Source organism: Hylobates moloch, unplaced genomic scaffold, assembly GCF_009828535.3.
Source record: "Hylobates moloch isolate HMO894 unplaced genomic scaffold, HMol_V3 SCAFFOLD_5, whole genome shotgun sequence".
NCBI classification, from domain to species: domain Eukaryota; kingdom Metazoa; phylum Chordata; class Mammalia; order Primates; family Hylobatidae; genus Hylobates; species Hylobates moloch.
This window is the reverse complement of record NW_026652280.1, coordinates 76,502,270-76,523,734: the sequence shown is the minus strand read 5'-3', so window position 1 is coordinate 76,523,734 and position 21,465 is coordinate 76,502,270. Positions and strand designations below refer to the sequence as shown.

The following is a 21,465-nucleotide window of genomic DNA, read 5'->3' as shown; positions in this document are numbered from 1 at the left end:
CTGCTATTGGGCTATAGCGCAAACGTACGGCCTCTAAACCCGGATGTAGTTCTCTAAACGCTGTGGTAGGTCAGAACCCAAAAAAGAACTTAATATTTCATTGGTTAGTCTAGTTGTCGCTTTATCCGCCTAAGTCATTTTATTGGACTGTAGCAAGCAGAGTTAGCAGAAGACTCTAATAAGGTTAAATAGCACTTTCTGAACGTTCTCATAAGGCGACGGAAGTAGTTGTAGAAACAAGGTAGGTGGTGCCTGAGGCATCCAATGACAAGCGGCTCCTTGAGAAAGAGGGGGGTACTCTTTGAAAGCATTGTCCAATGAAAATTACCAACGCCAGACACCGAGACAGGGCCGGGGCGGAGGGTACGATGGAGAATTTCACGGCACTGTTCGGGGCTCAGGCTGACCCACCACCGCCCCCAACCGCACTCGGCTTCGGACCAGGAAAGCCTCCACCCCCGCCACCGCCTCCTCCGGGCGGGGGACCCGGCACGGCCCCGCCTCCCACCGCGGCCACGGCCCCTCCTGGCGCAGACAAGTCAGGAGCTGGCTGTGGCCCTTTTTACCTTATGAGGGAACTGCCAGGTGAGTACTCGGCCTTGCCAAAGCCAGCCAATCAAATCTTAGAGAGGCGGTGATGGGCGTGGCTCTCAGCCGGCTAGCGGAGGTGCGAGGTAACCTAGGCAACGCATACCCGGACTGTGGAGCCCTAAGTCGGAAGGGCTGTTAGGATTCACAAGCAGAGGGATGACTTGAATTCAACCAGGATAAGTTGAATTCAACCAAAGGGATGAATGGCGGGCAGGGGCGCGGTGCATCTCCGTTACTGTCTTTTGCACCATGTCCAGGCTCTGTCCCTGACACTGGTTTACGTCTCCCTAAAAAATGACCTAGGGCTGGGCGCGGTGGCTCACGCCTGTAATCCCAACACTCTGGGAGGCGGAGGTAGGCGAATCACCTAAGGTCAGGAGTTCGAGACCAGCCTAGCCAACATGATGAAACTCTGTCTCTACTAGAAACACAAAAATTACCTGGGCGTGGTGGCGTATACCTTTAATTCCAGTTACTCGGGAGGCTGAGGCGAGAGAATCGTTTGAGCCCCGGGAGGCGGAGGTTGCAGGGAGCCGAGATTGCTCCACTGCACTCCAGCCTGGGAGAACAAGACTCTGTCTCAAAACAAACAAACGAAATCCAGGGTTTGAGTTTGGAACTCGAGAGGCCTGACTTAATATTTTTGGGGACCCAAAGTTTTAGTTACAAGTCTCCCACAGACTTGCTATTGGTTTGGGGCAAGTTTCCATTCTTCCTTCTAAGGTTCTAGCATTTCCTGGTCTGATCAAAGAAGGGATAAGAATCGAACCAAACTCTTTTCATTCAAAAAATTATTTTGTTGAGTACCTATGTACCAAGCACTTTTCTAAATGCTGGAGACAGTTGTGAACAAGACTGACAAGATACTTGCCTTTTTTGGGATGTACGTTTCAGTGGAGGAGGCATTGTAAACAAGATAATGTCAGAAAGTGGTTAATGCTAGGAAGAGAAAACATGATAAAGAATTGAAGGTGGCCGGGCGCGTTGCTCACACCTGTAATCCCAGCGCTTTGGGAGGCCGAGGCAGAATCCCTTGAGCCCAGGAGTTGAGACCAGCCTGGGCAACATGGCGAGACCCAGTCTCTACAAAACATACAAGATTAACCTGGTGTGGTAATGCATGCCTGTAGCCCCACCTACTCAGGAGGCTAAGGGAGGAGAATCGCTTGAACACAGGAGGTCGAGGCTGCAGTGAACCAAGATTGTGCCACTGCACTCCAGCCTGGGCAACAGATGAGACCCTGTCTCTTAAAAAAAAAAAAAAAATTGAGGGGCAGAACTACTTTAGCTACAGTGGCCAGAGATGCTCTCTTCACATAGCTAACATTTGAACTAAAATGTAAGCATAGACAAAGGGCCAGCCATGTATGGACAGGAGGGAGAGATAATTCTAGATACAAGAAATGAGGTCAGAAACCCTGATGTGAGAAAAAACTTAGAATATCTAGGGACAGAAAATCAGCTGGACTCCAGTGAAGTGAACAAAAGGAAAGAGTGTTAGGGAGAGAGATGAAGCTGGGAGAGTTAGGCAGAGGCTTTTATAAAGCAATAAAGGCATTTAGATTGTAAATACAAAAGGAAGCCATTTAAAAAAATTTTTTTATAGACACAAGGTCTCACTCACTGTGTCACCCAGGCTGGACTGCAGTGGTACAATCATAGCTCACTGTAACCTCCAATTCCTAGGCTCATGCTGTCCTCCGACCTCAGCCTTCCAAGTAGCTAGGACTACAGGCATGCACCACCACAGTTGGCTAACTTAAAATTTTTTTGTAGAGACTGGGTCTTACTGTGTTGCCCAAGCTGGTCTTGAACTCCTGGCCAACAGCAGTCCTCCCGCCTTGGCCTCCCAAAGTGCTAGGATTATAGGTCTGAGCCACTGTGCCCAGCCAAGGAAAGCCATTTTAACACAGGAACTTGGTCAAATGTACTTATTTATAATCATTTAAGCAGCCACACGACAAGTGGGGAAATTAGTCAGAAGTTACTGCTCAGTAGTCCAGGAAAGATAATGGTTTGAACCAGGGCATAGCAGGGCATAGAGAAGTAAATGGATATAGGATGTTAGAGGTAGAGCTGACAGGGTTGAAAAGTTGAATATAGGGCCAGGCGCTGTGGCTCACACCAGTAATCCCAGCACTTTGGGAGGCTGAGGTGGGAGGATTGCTTGAGCCCAAAAGTTTGAGACCAGCCTGGGCAACATAATGAGACCCCATCTCTACAAAAAATAAAAATAAATTAGCTAGGGATGGCAGCATGCACCTGTAGTCTCAGCTACTTAGGAAGCTGAGGTGGTAGAAATCACTTGAGCTCGGGAAGTTGAAGCTGCAGTGAGCCATAATTGCGCCACTGCACTGCAGCTTGGATGATAGAGGAAGACCCTGTCTCAATTAAAAATATATATTGTATATAGAAGTGAAGGAAATAGAGGAATTGATGCCTTTTTAAGTTTTTGGCTTGAATAATTGGGTGTATGGGTACGGGGACTTGGAAGATGAGGAAGGAACAAGTTTGAAGAGGTGGAGATCAAGAGTTATTTTGGACATGTTTGGTCTCCAAGATGCCTTTTTTTTTTTTTTTTTTTTTTTTAAACAGAGTTTTGCTCTTGTTGCCCAGGCTGGAGTGCAATGGCACAATCTCAGCTCACTGCAACCTCTGCCTCCTGGGTTCAAGCAATTCTCCTGCCTCAGCCTCCCGAGTAGTTGGGATTACAGGCATGTGCCACCACACCCAGCTAATTTTTTATTTTTAGTAGAGACGGGGTTTCTCCCTGTTGGTCAGGCTGATCTCAAACTCCCAACCTCAGGTGATCCGCCCACCTTGGCCTCCCAGAGTGCCAGGATTACAGGCGTGAGCCACCACACCCGGCCTCCCAGATGCCTTTCATTGTCTCAAGTCTTATTTCCACATCATGACTTGAGGGAAATAGCAACAAATATTGGTATAGTACTTTGAAGTTCACAACACACTTATATGCAGTAGTATTTAATACTTAGAATAGCCCTTTGAGGTAGCATTACTATCTACATTTTATAATTGAAAAAACTGAAACATGGAGAAGTTGACATCCCTTTGATTAGTTAGTGGTTGATGTCCACCAGCGGTTTCTTTTCATCTTTCTTTTGCCTTCCCTATTCTGAGTGTAGCTATTTGTTATCAGTCAGTTGACAGATATTGATTATCTGTTCTGGGCAAATGTTGGGTGTATGAGGCGGGTGAGATGGAGAGAGAGATTAGTAATGCTGGTCATTGCTTTTCAAGGAGTTTAGTTAGGAATGTAAAATTTGTGGTTTAAGGATGGTGACTATATTTCCTGTCAACTCCATCTCGTTTTGTGCTCATGCCTCACAACAGCAATTAACAATATCTTAGCCATCAATATTAAGAACGACCTAATGGTTTTCAAAGTGTGTTGCTATCCACAATGACAGAATAAGATGTCACTTGAGCTAGACCTCGAATAATTCATGTTGGTGAAGAAAAATTAGGAAGAATTTTCCTAAGATGAAATAATGTGAGGGGTGTTTTTTTGAGGCGATAAGGAGATCCATTTGGATGGATTAGAAATTTTGCATAGAAGAGTAGTGGTTGATGAGGCCCCAAAGCTAAGTTGGAGTAAGATGTAATTAGCCTTGAGTGCCAGTCAGAGGAATTTGAGCTTTCTCCTGAGGGCAAAAAGAAACCATTAAGATTTGTGAACTGAGGAGTACTGCTTTCCAAAAATATCTGGAACATGTGGGTGCCATGGATTGAAATAGAGAAGCCATGAGTGATGTTGGCAAGATTTGGAATTTCAAAACAACTTTTTTTTTTTTTATCTTGTTGGGCAGGTTGGTTCACGCCTGTAATCCTAGCACTTTGGGAGGCTGAGGCAGGCAGATTGCTTGAGTCCAGGAGTTCAAGACCAGCCTGGGCAACACAGGGAGACCCCTGTCTCTACAAAAAATACAAAAATTAGCCTAGCATGGCAGTGTATGCATGTAGTCCCAGCTACTTGGGAGGCTGAGGCAGGAAAGTAGTTTGAGACCAGGATGCAGAGATTGTAGTGAGCTGAGATCGTGCCATTACACTCCAGCCTGGGTAACAGAGCGAGACTGTCTCAAAAAATAAATAAATAAATAAATATAAAAAGTAATCTTTGTAGAATAGTCAAAACGGGAATTTGAACTCTCAAGTTAGAGTTTAGAAAAAACACAGACTGCCTTCTCACCTGAGCCTTAAGGATAACCATCTGGACAGAGGAGAGCTGGTGGAGGAGGGGAAATTCAGAAGATTGTAATGGCAAGAGGCAGTGCCCAGAGTTACGAGGAGAGATACTGTGACATTGGGTCTCCTGCCATTACCCTCACTCAGTCTTCTGAGTTGTTTGGTAGTAAAGGGAAGGAAAAGGATGAAGTAAGGCCTAGAGGTATACAGGGAAAGTGCCTTGTTTATTTAATAAATATTTATTAAGCACCTAATGGGTGTACTGTGCTGGGTACTAGCGATACATGAATGAACAAGACATTGTCTGTGCCTCCAAGGAGTTTACAGTTCAGTACCTCAGTTTTCCCAAGTGAATGATTATAAACAAGCCATTTTTGTCATTTGTACCCTCTGTGTCTATCGTAATTACAAATGAAGTTGTAGTTAGCCATTTCTACCCTTGCTACTAGGTCTTTATTAAGTTACTAATAAATGTAATTTTTTAAAAAAGAATCAGCCATGCAGTATTTATATAGATAGTGCCTTACGTATATATAATACTTTTTTTTTTTTTTTTGAGATGGAATCTGACTCTCCCACCCAGGCTGGAGTGCAGTCGTGCAAACTCAGCTCACTGCAACTTCCACCTCCCAGGTTCAAGCAGTTCTCCTGCCTCAGTCTCCCGAGTAGCTGTGACTACAGGCGCATGCCACCACAACCAGCTAATTTTTGTATTTTTAGTAGAGATGGGGTTTCACCATGTTGGCCAGGCTGGTCTCAAACTCCTGACCTCAGGTGATCTGCCTGCCTTGGCCTCCCAAAGTGCTGGGATTACAGGCATGAACCACTGTGCCAGGCCTGATACTTTATGCTTTTCAGCATATTTTCATTTGAACCTGGGGAGAAAATTATGTGTATGTAACATAGTTATTATTCCATTCCACAGATAAGAGGAAACTGAGGCATGGAAGACAGCCAGAATAATTCTAGTTGCCTGACTTCTTTTTTTGTTTTTGTTGTTTTGTTTTGTTTTTTTGAGACAGGGTCTCACTCTCTCGCCCAGACTGGAGTGCAGTGGCCTGATCTCAGCTCACTGCAACCTCCGCCTCACAGGGATTACAGGTGTGTGCCACTACTGTCCAGCTAATTTTTGTATTTTTAGTAGAGACGGGGTTTCACCGTGTTGGCCAGGCTGGTCTTGAACTCCTGACCTCAAATGAGCTGCCTGCCTCGGCCTCCCGAAGTGCTGGGATTACAGGCGTGAGCCACCGCGCCTGCCCATTAGTTGACTGACTTCTAATCAAACATTTCTTCCTGGACACACGCTGTGGCTCACACCTGTAATCCCAGCACTTTGGGAAACGAAGGGGGGCGGATCACTTGAGGTCAGAAGTTCAAGACCAGCCTACCCAACATGGTGAAACCCCGTCTATGTTAGAAAAAAATTAGCCAGGCATGGTGGTGTGTGCATGTGATCCCAGCTACTTGGGAGGCTGAGGTGGGAGAATCACTTGAACCTGGGAGGCGGAGGTTGCAGTGAGCCAAGATCGTACCCTGCTGCACTCCAGACTAGGTGACAGAGCAAAACTCCCATCTCAAAAACAAAAAACATTTATTCCTTTTAGGCAAGGCATCATACTCAGTATCATGAAGAAGAATAAAGATGTTGGTAACAAGTTAGGCAGTGGTAGCTAGAAAAATCTCCCAGTTCTTTTCTTATATAAAGGTGATTAGTGTTTCTTGCTAGTAAAAAAAAAAAAGTCCTTGACAAGACCCTTAAGTCACTGGGTCACATTTGGCCTTCTGAGCATGGTTGTAGCTGAGCTGCTAGGTCGTATTTTCCTGGCTATGTCAGAGAATATAATTTTTCACTAATACATTTTATGAGAAGCACTCAGAACAGCATTTACCACGAAGCAAGCATCATGTAAATCAACTCCAGTTAATCTTAAGAGAGTGGAGTGTCTCCTTCATTGGGCTAGAGCAGTTCCTGTCTCTGCCCTATTGGATTTTTGCCTGTTTTTCCCCTTCCCATTGGAACCTACCATTGTGTTGTATTATATTTTTCATGTTATTTACTTTTGCTGTTTTTTTTTTTTTCTTTTTTTTTTTGAGACAGCGTCTCACTGTCATCCAGGCTAGAGTGCAGTGGTGCAATCTCAGCTCACTGCAACCTCCACCTCCTGGGTTCAAGTGATTCTCTTGCCCCAGCCTCCTGAGTAGCTGGGACTACAGGCATGTGCTACCACACTCAGCTAATTTTTTGCATTTTTAGTAGAGACGGAGTTTCACCATGTTAGCCAGGATGGTCTCAATCTCCTGACCTCATGATCCACCCGCCTCAGCCTCCCAAAGTTCTGGGATTACAGGCATGAGCGCCCGGCCTGCTCTGTTTCTTTAAAAATAAATTTTAAATTTTAAAATCTGCACTTAAAAAATTCCTTATTTAGGTTAATATATAGTCCTTCACTCCCTGGGTCTACTTTGAAGACTGATCTTTTTTTATTTTTATTCTGCGTTGTCTAGGTAGCACAGAACTGACAGGCAGCACGAATCTGATCACACACTACAACTTGGAACAAGCCTATAATAAATTCTGTGGGAAGAAGGTGAAGGAGAAGCTAAGTAACTTCCTGCCTGACCTGCCAGGGATGATTGATCTGCCTGGTTCCCATGATAACAGCAGCCTCCGCTCTCTCATTGAGAAGCCCCCTATTCTCAGTAGCTCTTTTAATCCTATCACAGGGACCATGCTGGCCGGCTTCCGCCTCCACACTGGCCCGGTGAGTCCTGTTGGAGGAAGAAGGCAAATGGGGAGGCCTAAACATGGAGATGGTTTTTCTCTCCAAGTCTGTTCCTACATAATGGAGCAGAACGGACGATAGGAGCAGGAGAGATTTCCTCCCTCTACTCACCTGGACCTTCCTTTGGTTCCTTCAGTTGCCGGAGCAGTGTCGTCTGATGCATATTCAGCCTCCCAAGAAGAAGAATAAGCACAAGCACAAACAGAGCCGTACCCAGGATCCTGTCCCCCCAGGTAAGAAGCAGTTCTATTCAAAGCAAAAAAAAAAAAAAAAAAAAAAACCTGACCTTCTGAATCTGGTTTGAACTTCCATAGGTAAACCCAGTTAAGTTCCGTATGGAGCTCTGGACTCCTAAATTCCCCTGAAGAAGAAACCAGTGTACTGTGGTCTCTTGGGACTTGGGACAGGGACTCTAGCAGCACCTCTGTATCCTTTCTGGCCATTTGGACAAAAGCAGTTGCCCCAACTTGGGATTTTCCTGTAGTCTTCAGTGGTTCATAACAGTAGAGGATTTTGAGCTTTACAGGTGATAGGTACCTAATGTCTCCTACAGAAACACCATCTGATTCAGATCACAAGAAGAAGAAAAAGAAAAAAGAAGAGGATCCTGAACGGAAAAGGAAGAAGAAAGAGAAGAAGAAAAAGAAGGTAGAGTAGAGGCCTATTGCCACAACCCAGTGAGTTTCCCCAGATCTCACCCCTGTCCTAAATACCCTAAAGAGTTCTTTGCCTCAAGTTGGACCTGAGATTGAAAACCCAAGGCAGGTTGCAGGTTTCTCCTGTACAGCCTGATCAAAGCCAAGGCTAGTTCCTAGTTGTTCTTACCCCTCCTTCTTTCTCCCCCAGAACCGACATAGTCCAGACCACCCAGGTATGGGCAGCTCCCAGGCCAGCAGCAGCAGCAGCCTACGCTAACAGGACCACTGGACTCTTTGCCAGGATGGCTTTTCCTGCTGTACTGAACCTGCTGATAAAAGCTGCCTTCCAGGCTCTTGGACACTGCCTTGGGAGCATCCTGCAGCTGGGACAGAGGCCAGCTCCTGTTGGGCTCAGTTGAGACTAAGTAAATTAGGAGAGAGAGGGACATGCTTTTGTAGGCTCATCCCAGTTGGTTTTCTCATGGACATCTCTTCCTCTCCCAGGAAGCTTACAATTTTCTTCTCTCTCTTTTGTGCAATTTGTCTGATTTAGGACTTGTTCTTTCTTTAAAAAAAAAAAAATTACATATATCAAACTGGCTGAAGTGTGACTGCCTGTTAAGAGGTATGTGCCTTTCTGTGAATCAGGATTTAAGACAAGGCATTGCTAAGACTTGAAGGGGATTTGGGTCTTGTCATTACATGATCTCACTAGCAGGCAGGGAACCAGCCAAACTGAAAAGTGACCCAAGCTTACTAATACTCCACAGCAGACACGTGACACTCTGCCCATTATGTTAAGAACCAAGCGCCTTGGTGATCTCAGGCTCCATCTGAAGAGCTGATCCAGGTAGGGCTCAACAGTGTATTCTACGTCAATTTTGTGTCAAAACAGAATAGCCAACTGAAAACCCATGTGTTTCAACAAGATTGGTTCTTAGGTCAGAAGCCTGTGATCTTTTGAGATGAACTTCTGGCAAGCAAAGGTAAATGCTTCTCTTCTCTTTACAAGAACTTTTGACCTGCTTGGGTCCTTAGTTAAGACAATAAAGTTACTTAGCTGATGTGAAAACATTTCTAAAACAGCAACAAAATGTAGCCTAAACTATCAAAATGTAAAAAAAAAAAAAAACAAAAACAAAACTTTTTTTTCCAGCTGGTTAGGTAACTGAAAACATCCATGAGAAAACCTGAATTAATGTAATCTGACTTTAAATTTAACACAGTTAGAATCTGTTGCCGTGAAAGCCAAAGTTGTTCCTGAATCAGTGGGTGGAAAACCACTCATTCAGCTGGTTTAAATCCAGGATTTCAGAGTAAGAGTTTGCTGGGTTTTTTTTGTTTTGTTTTGTTTTTGAGACGGAGTCTCGCTCTGTTGCCCAGGAGTGCAGTGGCATGATCTCAGCTCACTGCAACCTCTGCCTCCTGGGTTCAAGTGATTCTTATACCTCAGCCTCCCAAGTAGCTGGGACTACAAGTGCGCGTCACCATACCTGGCTAATTTTTGTTTATATATACATATTTTTAATTTTGGAGAAAGAGTCTTGCTCTGTCACCCACGCTGGAGTGTAGTAGTGCAATCTCAGCTCACTGCAAACTGCGCCTCCTGGGTTCAAGTGATTCTCCCACCTCAGCCTCCCAAATAGCCAGGATTACAGGCACCCATGACCAACGCCCATCTAATTTTTATTTTTAGTACAGACGGGGGTTTCACCATTTTGGCCAGGCTGGTCTTGAACTCCTGACCTCAGGTGATCCACCCGCCTCAGCCTCCCAAGGTGCTGCGATTACAGGCGTGAGCCACTGCACCCAAATAAGAGTTTATATATATATATATATATATTTTTTTTTTTTCCTGAGACGGAGTCTTGCTCTGTCACCCAGGCTGGAGTACAGTGGTGCGATCTCGGCTCACTGCAAGCTCCGCCTCCCAGGTTCACGCCATTCTCCTGCCTCAGCCTCCCAAGTAGCTGGGACTACAGGTGCCCGCACCACGCCAGGCTAATTTTTTGTATTTTTAGTAGAGATGGAGTTTCACCGTGTTAGCCAGGATGGTCTCAATTTCCTGACCTTGTGATCCGCCCGCTTCGGCCTCCCAAAGTGCTGGGACTACAGGCATGAGCTACCACGCCCAGCTAAGGGTTTATATTCTTAAATTTTGAGTAATTAAAGGGTTCTGGTCAACTGCTTGAGATTTAGCATCTAAGGATACCTATTTAAAGTTAGAGCACAGCTTTTGTCCAATAAAAGGCAATATATCTAATTGAACTGACACCAGTATCTAGTTAACCTGCTTTCAACAGGCTTTCATACCTGTTACTATTCTCACCTTTGGCTGTTTCCAGAATTAGCTTTACTTTCCAGAGACTAAAGCCTGTATTAAAAAACTGTAGCTGGGCATGGTGGCTCATGCCTGTAATCCCAATGCTTTGAGAGGCCAAGGCAGGAGGATTGCTCAAGGCCAGAAGTTCGAGACCAGCCTGGGCAAAATTGGTTGAGAGTCTGTCTCTACCAACAACAACAAAAAAATTAGCTAAGCATGGTGGCATGCAGCTGTAAGTCCTAGCTTCTCAGAAGGCTGAGGTAGGAAGATCCCTTGAGCTCAGGAGTTTGAGGGTATAGTGATCTGATTGTGCCACTGCCCTACAGCCTGGGCAACCAGAATGAGGCCCCGTCTCTTAAAAGAAGAAAGAAACGACTTTTAAGAGTTCTCTAAGCTTTCAAATAACAAGCAGTTTTGGTGATTTCAAGAGACCTTTTTTCAGGAATTTTTGAATTAAATCACCCAAATAAAAACAGGACCTGTTGTTTTTAGAAATGGAGTCTCTCTATGTTGCCCAGGTTGGTCTGGAACTCCTGGGCTCAAGTGATCCTCCTGCCTCAGCCTCCTTCAGTGCTGGGATTACAGGTATGAGCCACCGCACTGGGTCTCTTTTTTTTAGTTGTTAAGTGGCTAATTTCATTATAGTCTTGCCTAAAGATGGGCTGGGACCAGAGAAGTTTATGAGGTTGTCACTGATAACTTCCCACCAGAGATCGTTCACCCTGTCTCAACCAGACAAAATAACACAAGTCAGGGGGCGCTGGTTAGATCAGGATTTCTTTTTATTCCTCGTTGGTTTAAAATGGCTAATCAGAATAAAAAATAAAAGGGCCTCTTTGTGGAGGCTGGGATCTCCCCTATTTAGAGGTTAGAACCCAGGTATCCCCTCTAACCAGCACCATAGTGAGGTGGGCTGAGGGGTAACCCCCAAGGGACAATTGGAGGGGCCTAGACCTGCCACTCCTTCTCTCTATCCCCCGTTTTTGGCATGTGGTGAAAAATATTGCTTTTTGGATTCTTCTCTCCTGGCCTTGGATTTTAAAATCAAGTTAACTGTGTAAGCTAGGGGAGGCTCCAAGGGGCCAGTAGGAGCCCACTCTAATCCCTCCCCCCAAGGAGGGGATTATCCAATATTGTTTAAGCTAGGCCAAGTTATTTTCCTGATCTCCCACCACCACCAGTGTCTTTAAGTTTTGACCCCTTTCCTAGGAAAACTAAATGCCAATGAGCCTAGAAAACTAACTCTCCTCTCCAAGTCCTTCCCTCTTGTGACCAAAATCCCAGACTTGCCTCTCCGCAGGCTTCTTCCTGATCATACTTAGCACCAGCAGAGGATGCTATTTCCTTAGTTAGTAACTGGGACAAATGAGAGGGAACCACAGGGAATAGACTGACTCTCCCCTCTTTTCCTGCTGGTCCGAGGAACGGGAAGAGTAAGATCCCCCTCTGTATATGTATCCCTCCCTCATTTTCCCATCCCAGGATAGATATATAATTTCTTTGATATTTATAATATATATATATATATATTATATGTACACACACACCTGGTAACGCAGAAGAGGAAAAAAATAGAATCCGTAACAATAATAAAAAAAATTATTTCTGGTTTAAAAATGATCTGGTTCCCTCCAGGGCGAGCAATTGCACAAATGTCCACTGAGTCTGGTCCAGGGATCAAGGAAGGGAAGGTTTTAAAAGATAAAAGGGGGGTTGCTACCCCAGTCTCAGGGCCCCAAGTCTCCGACTCCCCAAGCCCACTGCATTTTAGAAAACACTCCTCATCCTCTTGGAATCGGTGGTTTAAAAAACGTCCATGCACAGGAGGGGAGCCCCTTGAGGGAAGGAAGGTGGCCACCTGGGGCCCTTTGGTGTAGGCGCAGAGGCGTTGGGGAGGGGAGGCGCCGAAGGCTCACACCGAAATCTCATAGGTGGTACCACCAACCCCTGACACCTTCTTGACTCCTCCCCTCGTGGGGCTACTGAGAGGTGGCTGGCCTGGGCCAGGGGAGGCTGAGCCTAAGCTCTTGGGCTGCCCGTTGGATTTGCTGTAGGCGGTCTTCAGCTGTACTTCATCTCTGGAAAGAAGAGACGAGGCAGTTGTCAGGAAATGGGACACAAAAGGTCGGAGACAGTTTCAAAGGTTCAGAGAAAAAAATGATGTTCTTTTCTATATCCATACTTTCTTACCCAAACGTTCCCCTTTATTGCCCTGCTTAAAATAAGCCTGATTCCCAATCTCTCCTATTTACTACTACTCTCTAGTAACAGCTATCACATGTACTTACTCCCAAGCAAATACTTTTAGGAAGATAGCATTATGGAAAAAGTATTAATCTTCAGTCTCTTAACAGGAATTGCCCATGAAGTCAGGTAGAGTCAAAGTGAAAATAAAGAGCTACCAGAATACCCCCGGGTCCACCTACATTAGGATGTACAACAGAAGCCCTGATAGCTTTTGCAGAGCAGTATGCTAATTTGAAATTATCTAAGGGTCAGGATAGTACTAATACTTACTTGGGTGTCAGTAATGGCTGCAAGGCCACTTCTTCTGTCTCAGAGACACCAGGTTGGGCTTTTTGGCTGCTGTAAGACATCGATCGGCCCAGGTATGGGGCTGTTGGGCCTGGTTCAGGGGACCCTACTCCCCGGCCCCTGAGCCCATCTGGCTTGCCAAAACGGGGGACAGCTGGGCGTCCCAGTGGAGTCTTGCCCAAAGGTGATCTCTTTGAATCATCTGAGGAGGAACTAGTACGAGGGGCATGGCCTGAGCCTGGTGTTGACTGAATGCCTGAGTCCCCCAAGCCTGGTTCTTCCTCACGGCCTGGGAGTGGGGGTGACTGGCGCAGCAACTTCTCTCGCTCCTGGAGAGAGGCCACAATGTGGCGCGACAGATTGTCGTAACGGACTGGTGAGGGCTCTCGGTGTGTTGGGCCAGTTGGCACCAAACGTGGGTGCCTCTCAGCTTCCCGTTGCTGGGCCAGCCTGGCTGACAGGAAGGGAGAGGTATAGCCTAAAGGTGGGTCTGGCTCAGGCCCTGCCTGCACTGACTCAAAATCAGGGCTGTCTGAAGGTGTGAGCAAGCTGTCATAAGACAGGCTTCCATTGCGTGTCTGGTTGGCCAGGCTCTTATAGGAGGTGGAGGTGGTGCCCTCTGAACGAATGGATTGCAACTGGCCCAGCTCAAAGCCTGTGCCCTGGGCTGACTTGAGGCTGGAGGAGCGTGAGCCACTGGATAGTGGATCGAAGTGAAAACTTTTGCCAAAGGTAGGAGAACGGAAGCTCTCTGGTTCCAAACTGGGCTCTGAGCGGTAGCTGGGATGACGGCTGCTCTCTGCAATTGAGGTTGGCTCCTTCAAGCTGTCCCCACGACTCAACTGAGGAAGAAAGTAAAGCAGGCTCTTAGTGCTTCTTTTGTGACAAGCTAGACCCCAGAGCTCAAGGAGTTGGTCAAAAAGAGAATTATGTGCCAGTAATATGCTTAGAACTTTTCCATGCATTACCTGGGTTAATCCCTCAAGAAAAACTGAATTCAGGCAAATATCGTCTCATTTTCAGATACAGAAAGCAAGGCATAGAAAGGTTGAGCATCTCGCCCGTGGGCAGAACTGGGTTATAAACTTGGATCGAGCACTAATCTATTATGCTATATTGCCCAGTCTGATGAAGGACACAGTATCAAGGAGATTCAGTTCCACGAATGCCAACAATTAGTGAAATGTCCTTTGTTTTCTTCTCTTCCCTTCTGCCTTTCCTTCCCCAATCTTATTTTTTTCCCATAACAGTTGGTGGGTGGGTGTGTGTGTGTGTGTGTTTTGAGACAGAGTCTCACCCTGTAGCCCAGGCTGGAGTGTGATAGTGCAATCTTGGCTCTCTGCAACCTCAGCCTCCCAGGTTCAAATGATTCTCCTGCCTCAGCTTCCCGAGTAGCTGGGATTACAGGCGCCCGCCACCATGCCCAGCTAATTTTTGTATTTTTAGTAGAGACAGGGTTTCACCATGTTGGCCAGGCTGGTCTCAAACTCCTGACCTCAGGTGGTCCGCCTGCCTCAGCCTCCTAAAGTGCTGGGATTACAGACTTGAGCCACTGTGCTTGGCCTTTTTTTTTTTTTTTTTTGACATGGAGTCTCACTCTGTCACCAGACTGGAATACAGCAGTGGGATCTTGGCTCACTGCAGCCTCCGCCTCCCAGGTTCAAGCAATTCTCCTCCCAAGTTCAAGCGATTCTCCTTGCCTCAGCCTGCCAAGTAGCTGGGACTACAGGTGCATACCACTATGCCCAGCTACATTTTTTTTTTTTTTTTTTTTGAGACGGAATCTCACTCTGTCACCCAGACTGGAGTGAAGTGGCACAATCTCGGCTCACTGCAGCCTCCACCTCCCAGATTCAAGTGATTCTCCTGCCTCAGCCTCTCGAATAGCTGGGATTACAGGTGCCCCCCACCACGCCCAGCTAATTTTTGTATTTATTTGTTTTTTTGAGATGAGGTCTTGCTCTGTTGCCCAGACTGGAGTGCGGTGGCGTGATCTCGGCTAACTGCAAGCTCCGCTTCCTGGGTTCACGCCATTCTCCTGGCTCAGCCTCCCGAGTAGCTGGGACTACAGGCGCCTGCCACCACGCCTGGCTAATTTTTTTGTATTTTTAGTAGAGACAGGGTTTCACCATGTTAGCCAGGATGGTCTCAATCTCTTGACCTCATGATTCACCTGCCTCAGCCTCCCAAAGTGCTGGGATTACAGGCGTGAGCCACTGTGCCTGGCAATTTTTGTATTTTTAGTAGAGATAGGGTTTCACCATATTGGCCAGGCTGGTCTTGAACTCCTGATCTTGTGATCCACCGGTCTCGGCCTCCCAAAGTGCTGGGATTACAGGCGTGAGCCACCACGCCTGGCCTAATTGTTGTATTTTTAGCAGAGACGGGGTTTCACCATGTTGGCCAGGATGGTCTCAATCTCTTGACCTTGTGATCTGCCCACCTTGGCCTCCCAAAGTGCTGAGATTACAGGAATGAGCCACTGTGCCCGGCCAGTTGGCATGTTATTACCCCACCTCTTAAAGTACTCAGTACCTTGGCGCTGGAGGAATGCGGCATGGCAGCTGACGTACTGCTGCTACTGTAACCCGGCCGATACTTGTACATGGTAGGTGTCGGGGGGCTGTCCTTGGCCAATAAGCTGCTATCTGCAAGAAAAAAGGCCAAGGGGGCACTACTTTACAAGCGATTTTTTGGTTTAAGAGACAGGGTCTCACTCTACTGTCCACACTAGAGTGCACTGGCAAGATTATAGCTCACTGGAGCCTTGAACTCCTGGGCTCCCACCTCAGCCTCCTGAGTAGCTGGGACTGCAGGCATATGCCACCATGCCCAGCTAATTTTTTTAAATTTTTTGTAGAGACAGAGTCTTGCTATGTTGCCCAGGGTGGTCTTGAACTCCTGGGCTCAAGCAATCCTCCTGCATTGGCCTCCCAAAGTGCTGGGATCACAGGTGTGAGCCACTGCGTCTAGTCCATGAGTTGTTCACTTTATCTGCCTACCTTGTCCTTAAGTACGACAAGGCAGGAATAGATATACCCTTCGCTGAAATCAAGACTTTTAAAGACTCACACCAGCCCAGAAATCAGGGTGGGTAAATGCACCAAAAAGGTCCTGTGATGTTCTCTGGTCTGCCTAGAGGCTGACCATTTTCCCGGCAAAAGTCCCATTCACTGCCAATAGCTAAATGGCATCTCTTCTCTTTCAGTTGCAAAGTGTCACAAGTACCAACTGTTGGGTGTTTAAAGTCACAACACGAGTAATATCTCCCAGCCCTTGCCTGTCTTCTACAGCTCATAGGCAACCTTCTCAATCCTGCCCCTAGTTCTAGTATCTTGCAAATCAAGGCAGCCCTTACTTACCCTCATTAGTAGCCAGGCCAAGGTGTGTTCGCAGCCCCGTGTAACGGCTCAGGTCTGGCTTAGGAGGAGGTGGAGGTTCAGCATCTGCAGACTGGCTCTCTGTTATCTCCAGGCTTCCCTTAGACTGGATTGATGAAGGGAGGAAAAATCAGATTTAGAAACTGAGCATTATGGCAACTCGAAGTATTAAATTGGTATAAGAGAGAGGTATTTGGGAGTCAATTCTCATGTATTTTTTTTTTTTTTTTTGAGACAAGCTCTCACTCTGTTGCCCAGGCTGGAGTACAGTGGCACGCATGATCATGGCTCACTGCAGCCTGCAACTCCTAGGCTCAAGTGCTCCTCCCACCTCAGCCTCCCAAGTAGCTGGGATTACAGGCACATGCCACCACACCCAGTTAATTTATTTTACTTTATTTTGTAGAGATGGGGGTCTCGCCATGTTGCCCAAGCTGGTCTTGAACCCCTGGCCTCAAGCAATACCACCCTGCCTTGGCCACCCTAAGTGTTGGGATTATAGACATGAGCCACTGCCTATCATATATTTCTAAACTATACTGGAAGACAAGGCACAAGAATCAGTTTGGGTATAGTATTAGATGAAGAAAATTTTTTTTTTTTTTTTTTTTTGAAATGGAGTCTTGCTCAGTCACCCTGGCTGGAGTGCAGTGGCTTGATCTCGGCTCACTGCAACCTCTGGCTCGCAGGTTCAAGCGATTCTCGTGCCTCAGCCTCCCAAGCAGCTAGCATTACAGGCATGTGCCACCACGCCTGGCTAAATTTTTTTTTTTTTTTTTGAGACGGAGTCTCGCTCTGTCACCCAGGCTGGAGTGCGGTGGTGCGATCTCGGCTCACTGCAAGCTCTGCCTCCCGGGTTCACGCCATTCTCCTGCCTCAGCCTCTCCGAGTAGCTGGGACTACGGGCGCCCGCCACCACGCCCGGCTAATTTTTTGTATTTTTAGTAGAGACGGGGTTTCACCGTGGTCTCGATCTCCTGACCTCGTGATCTGCCCGCCTCGGCCTCCCAAAGTGCTGGGATTACAAGCGTGAGCCACCGCGCCCGGCCTTTTTTTTTTTTTTTTGAGATGGAGTTTCGCTCTTGTTGCCCAGGCTGGAGTGTAATGGCACGATCTCGGCTCACTGCAACCTCCGCCTCCTGGGTTCAAGCAATTCTCCTGCCTCAGCCTCCAAAGTAGCTAGGATTACAGGCATGTGCCACCATGCCCAGCTAATTTTGTATTTTTAATAGAGACAAGGTTTCTCCATGTTGGTCAAGCTGGTCTCGAGCTCCCAACCTCAGGTGATCCACCCACCTCAGCCTCCCAAAGTGTTGGGATTACAGGCATAAGCCACTACGCCCAGCCAGAAAAATTTTCTATTTTTTATTTTAGTCTATTTTAGAGATGGAGTCTCGCTATGTTGTCCAGGCTGGTCTTGAGCTCCTGAACTCAAGTGATCTTCCAACCTCAGCCTCGCTAAGTGCTGGGATTATAGGCATGAGTTACTGTACCTGGCAGAAGAAAGGGTTTAAAAAATGTTTTAGGCCGGGCGCGGTGGCTCACGCTTGTAATCCCAGCACTTTGGGAGGCCGAGGCGGGCGGATCACGAGGTCAGGAGATCAAGACCACGGTGAAACCCCGTCTCTATTAAAAATACAAAAAATTAGCTGGGCGTGGTGGCGGGCGCCTGTAGTCCCAGCTACTCGGAGAGGCTGAGGCAGGAGAATGGCGTGAACCCGGGAGGCGGAGCTTGCAGTGAGCCGAGATCGCGCCACTGCACTCCAGCCTGGGTGACAAGAGTGAGACTCCGTCTCAAAAAATGTTTTAATTCTGTCACTTATTTGCCCATTTAAACCAACACCTACTTGTTTAGCTCCTACCATCTAGCTGTAAGCTATTAAGTCCTATGAAGACATGGAAATGAATGAATTCATTTTCTATTGTTAATGAACTTAAAGTCTAATGTAGGGCCGGGTGCAGTGGCTCACACCTATAATCCTAGCACTTTGGGAGGCTGAGGGGGTTGGATCACTTCAGGTCAGGAGTTCGAGACCAGCCTAGCCAACATAGGAAAACCCTACCTCTACTGAAAATACAAAAATTAGCCAGGCGTGGTGGTGCATACCTGTAGTCCCAGCTACTCGTGTGGCTGAGGCACGAGAATCGCTTGAACCTGGGAGGCAGAGGTTGCAGTGAGCTGAGATCATACCACTGGAGTCCAGCCTAGGTAACAGAGCAAGACTCCCTCTCAAAAAAAAAAAAAAAATCTAATGTAGAAAACAAGATTTGTATTTAAGTAATTTTAACACAAATTAGTAAGTGATAAACACTATAAGAAATATGGGCCAGGCGCGGTGGCTCATGCCTGTAATCCTAGCACTTTGGGAAGCCGAGGTGGGCAGATCACCTGAGGTCAGAAGTTCGAGAGCAGCCTGGCCAACATGGCAAAACCCCATCTCTACTAAAAATACAAAAATTAGCCAGGCAAGGTGGTGGGCACCTGTAATCCCAGCTACTCAGGAGGCTGAGGCAAGAGAATTGCTTGAACCTGGGAGGCAGAGTTTGCAGTGAGCACCACTGCACTCCAGCCTGGGCAACAGAGCAAGACTCTGTCTCAAAAAAAAAAAGGAAACTAAAGCAAGCTTCCATCTCTTTGCCTTGGGTGAGACTTCCATGTTATCTAGCTTGACTTCCCTAAATTCCTCACCTTTGTTCTCCTCAGCTCTCCCTGGATGCCATTATCCATTATCTTCACAGTTATCTGTCCATCTGAAACTTCTGGTCGAAGGAAGGGAGGTCTGATTACAATTGTCTTCTCTTTCTTTGGTCTCCCCAAATACCTAAGTGTTGAGAGAGAGAGAGAGAGCTTTCATTCATTTATTTTAAAGTATCTACTGTTTGTGTAAAGCATTTTTATTAGGTTGGTACAAAAGTAATTACAGTTTTGGCCATCACTTACTTAGCAATAAACAGAATTGATTCTGTGAAGGACTGCAGCAGGACTAGGCCTTTGTGAGCAGATACCTAGCTCAAGGAAAGCACTTTAGAGTGTATCTTATTCACCCTCAATTCTCAAAGATTTGCCTTAATACCTGAAAAATATCAATGGAATTCACAATGTCCACTAAAGCAGGGGTCCCCAACCCCTGGGCTGCAGACCAGTACCAGTTCGTGGCCTGTTAGGAACTGGGCCACATAGCAGGAGGTAAGCAGTGGGCCAGTGAGCATTACCACCTGAGCTCCATCTCCTGTCAGATCAGCGGAGGCATTAGATTCTCTTAGGAGCGCAAACCCTAGAACCCTGTTGTAAACTACACATGCAAGGGTTGTATGTGTGATCTGAGCTCACTGCAACCTCTGTCTCCTGGGTTCAGGCAATTATCCCGCCTCAGCCTCCCAAGAAGCTGGGATTACAGGTGCCTGCCACCTTGCCCAGCTAATTTTTGTATTTTGAGTAGAGAAGGGGTTTCACCATATTGGCCAGGCTGGACTCGAACTTCTGACCTCAAGTGATTCGCCCACCTCAGCCTCCCAAAGTGCTGGGTGTGAGCCGCCACACCCAGCCATGAGAATCTAATGCCTCATGATCTGAGGTGGAACAGTTTCATCCTGAAACCACCCCACCTCAGCCCCCATCTGTGGAAAAAGTGTCTCCCATGAAACTGGTCCCTGCTGCCAAAAAGGTTAGGGACCACTGCACTAAAGGATGGGCATGTAGGTACTTACCATTCTAAGATAGAGTACTTACCATTCTAAGATAGAGTGGGTACTAACCATTCTAAGATAGAGAACCCTTCCTAAAGGCTGTCTCCCACCAGACCCCTCCTTTACCAGAACAAACCCAAAGAAGATAAAAGTTCTGACCAATGGTAAACACTAGACCAAAGGGATAGGTGTACCTGGGTGCTGGAGAACTGCAGAGAACACGGCTGACATTGTTACAGCAGCCATTGGTGAAGGGGTTCACACCTCCCCGGAATTTACCCGTAACCTAGAGGGAGGAACAAAATACCAGGTTAGAAGATGAGACCTTGACTTCCAAAGGCCAAAATACAAATCTATTATAAATTATTGTGCACTCACTATCTGAGGGATATGCAAATGAGTAAAACACAAGAAATTTATATATGTTACGGTTAAGAGCAGGGAATCTACAGTCAGCGTCCTTAGTTCAAATCCTAGGTCTACGTCATGGTTGCTGACCCAAAACCTCAGTTTCCTCATGTAAAATGGGATAGCTTTCTAAATATTGAAAACTAAGATAAAGAATAAGCAATTAAGGGCTGGGCGTGGCGGCTCACACCTGTAATCCCAGCACTTTGGGAGGCTGAGGCAGGTGGATCACCTGAGGTCAGGAATTAGAGACCAACCTGGCCAACATGGCAAAACCCCATCTCCACTATAAAAATATATAAAAATTAGCCGGGCGTGGTGTCAGGCACCTGCAATCCCAGCTACTTGGGTAGCTGAGGCAGGAGAATTGCTTGAAGCCAGGAGGCAAAGGTTGCAGTGAGCCAAGATCGCAATTAAGGTTAGCTACTATTATATGCACAAAAATCATTGCACTATAAGCTTCTTGAGGGCTAGCCCAAGTCTTTCATTGTTTCTATAAACTCAGAGCCTAAATTCTCCAGTATCCAGTGGGCATATAGTAAATGTCTGTTAACTAAGAAATGGCCTCTATTCTTTTTTTTTTTTCAGGAAGATCTTAAATATTTATATGCATATGAACATATATATACATATACATATATGTCTTGCTACACTTTAAATTTAAAAATCTATTAATTTTTGACAAACTAAAGAAAGAATACTATCATTTGGATACCAAGTTCTATGGTGAGTATTGTTTGAAAAACTATCATCTTATTCTTTATGCTATATTGTCTAGTTTCAGTTTGGTTTGGATCTCTCAACTGATATTTCAGGTGATGGTGCCAAACCATCCAAGACTTTCTTTGGAGATAGACATTATTTTGTTATAAAATATATTTTAGGCCAGGCGCTGTGGCTCACGCCTGTAACCC

The 21,465-nt window shown here is 46.3% G+C and overlaps 2 protein-coding genes across 6 annotated transcripts in view; one reads left to right on the top strand and one right to left on the bottom strand.

The window, feature by feature from the left end:
- The first annotated feature begins 102 nt into the window (after positions 1-102).
- On the top strand, positions 103-10,013 carry MED19 (mediator complex subunit 19). 3 transcript variants are annotated; one of them, XM_032152936.2, is made up of 5 exons: positions 110-585; positions 7,303-7,559; positions 7,717-7,813; positions 8,134-8,228; positions 8,427-10,013. In XM_032152936.2, the coding sequence occupies exons 1-5, from the start codon at positions 318-320 to the stop codon at positions 8,493-8,495; spliced, it is 786 nt and encodes a 261-aa protein (XP_032008827.1). In that variant the 5' UTR covers positions 110-317; the 3' UTR covers positions 8,496-10,013. The 3 variants fall into 3 exon arrangements, with proteins under 3 accessions (XP_032008828.1, XP_032008827.1, XP_058294688.1); XM_058438705.1 differs by lacking the exon at positions 110-585 and adding an exon at positions 633-945; XM_032152937.2 differs by lacking the exon at positions 8,427-10,013 and having other exon boundaries at positions 103-585; positions 7,895-8,228.
- Positions 10,014-11,300: 1,287 nt separating this feature from the next.
- Positions 11,301-21,465, bottom strand: part of ZDHHC5 (zinc finger DHHC-type palmitoyltransferase 5) — a 34,214-nt gene continuing 24,049 nt past the window's right edge. For all 3 annotated transcript variants that reach the window (XM_032152932.2, XM_032152933.2, XM_058438702.1), the window contains exons 7-12: positions 20,338-20,429; positions 19,146-19,278; positions 16,439-16,562; positions 15,612-15,724; positions 13,059-13,918; positions 11,301-12,619 (exon numbers count right to left, since the gene is read on the bottom strand). In XM_032152932.2, the coding sequence (XP_032008823.1) occupies positions 12,454-12,619; positions 13,059-13,918; positions 15,612-15,724; positions 16,439-16,562; positions 19,146-19,278; positions 20,338-20,429 (1,488 nt within the window). In that variant the 3' untranslated portion in view covers positions 11,301-12,453. The remainder of the gene's footprint in view (positions 12,620-13,058; positions 13,919-15,611; positions 15,725-16,438; positions 16,563-19,145; positions 19,279-20,337; positions 20,430-21,465) is intronic.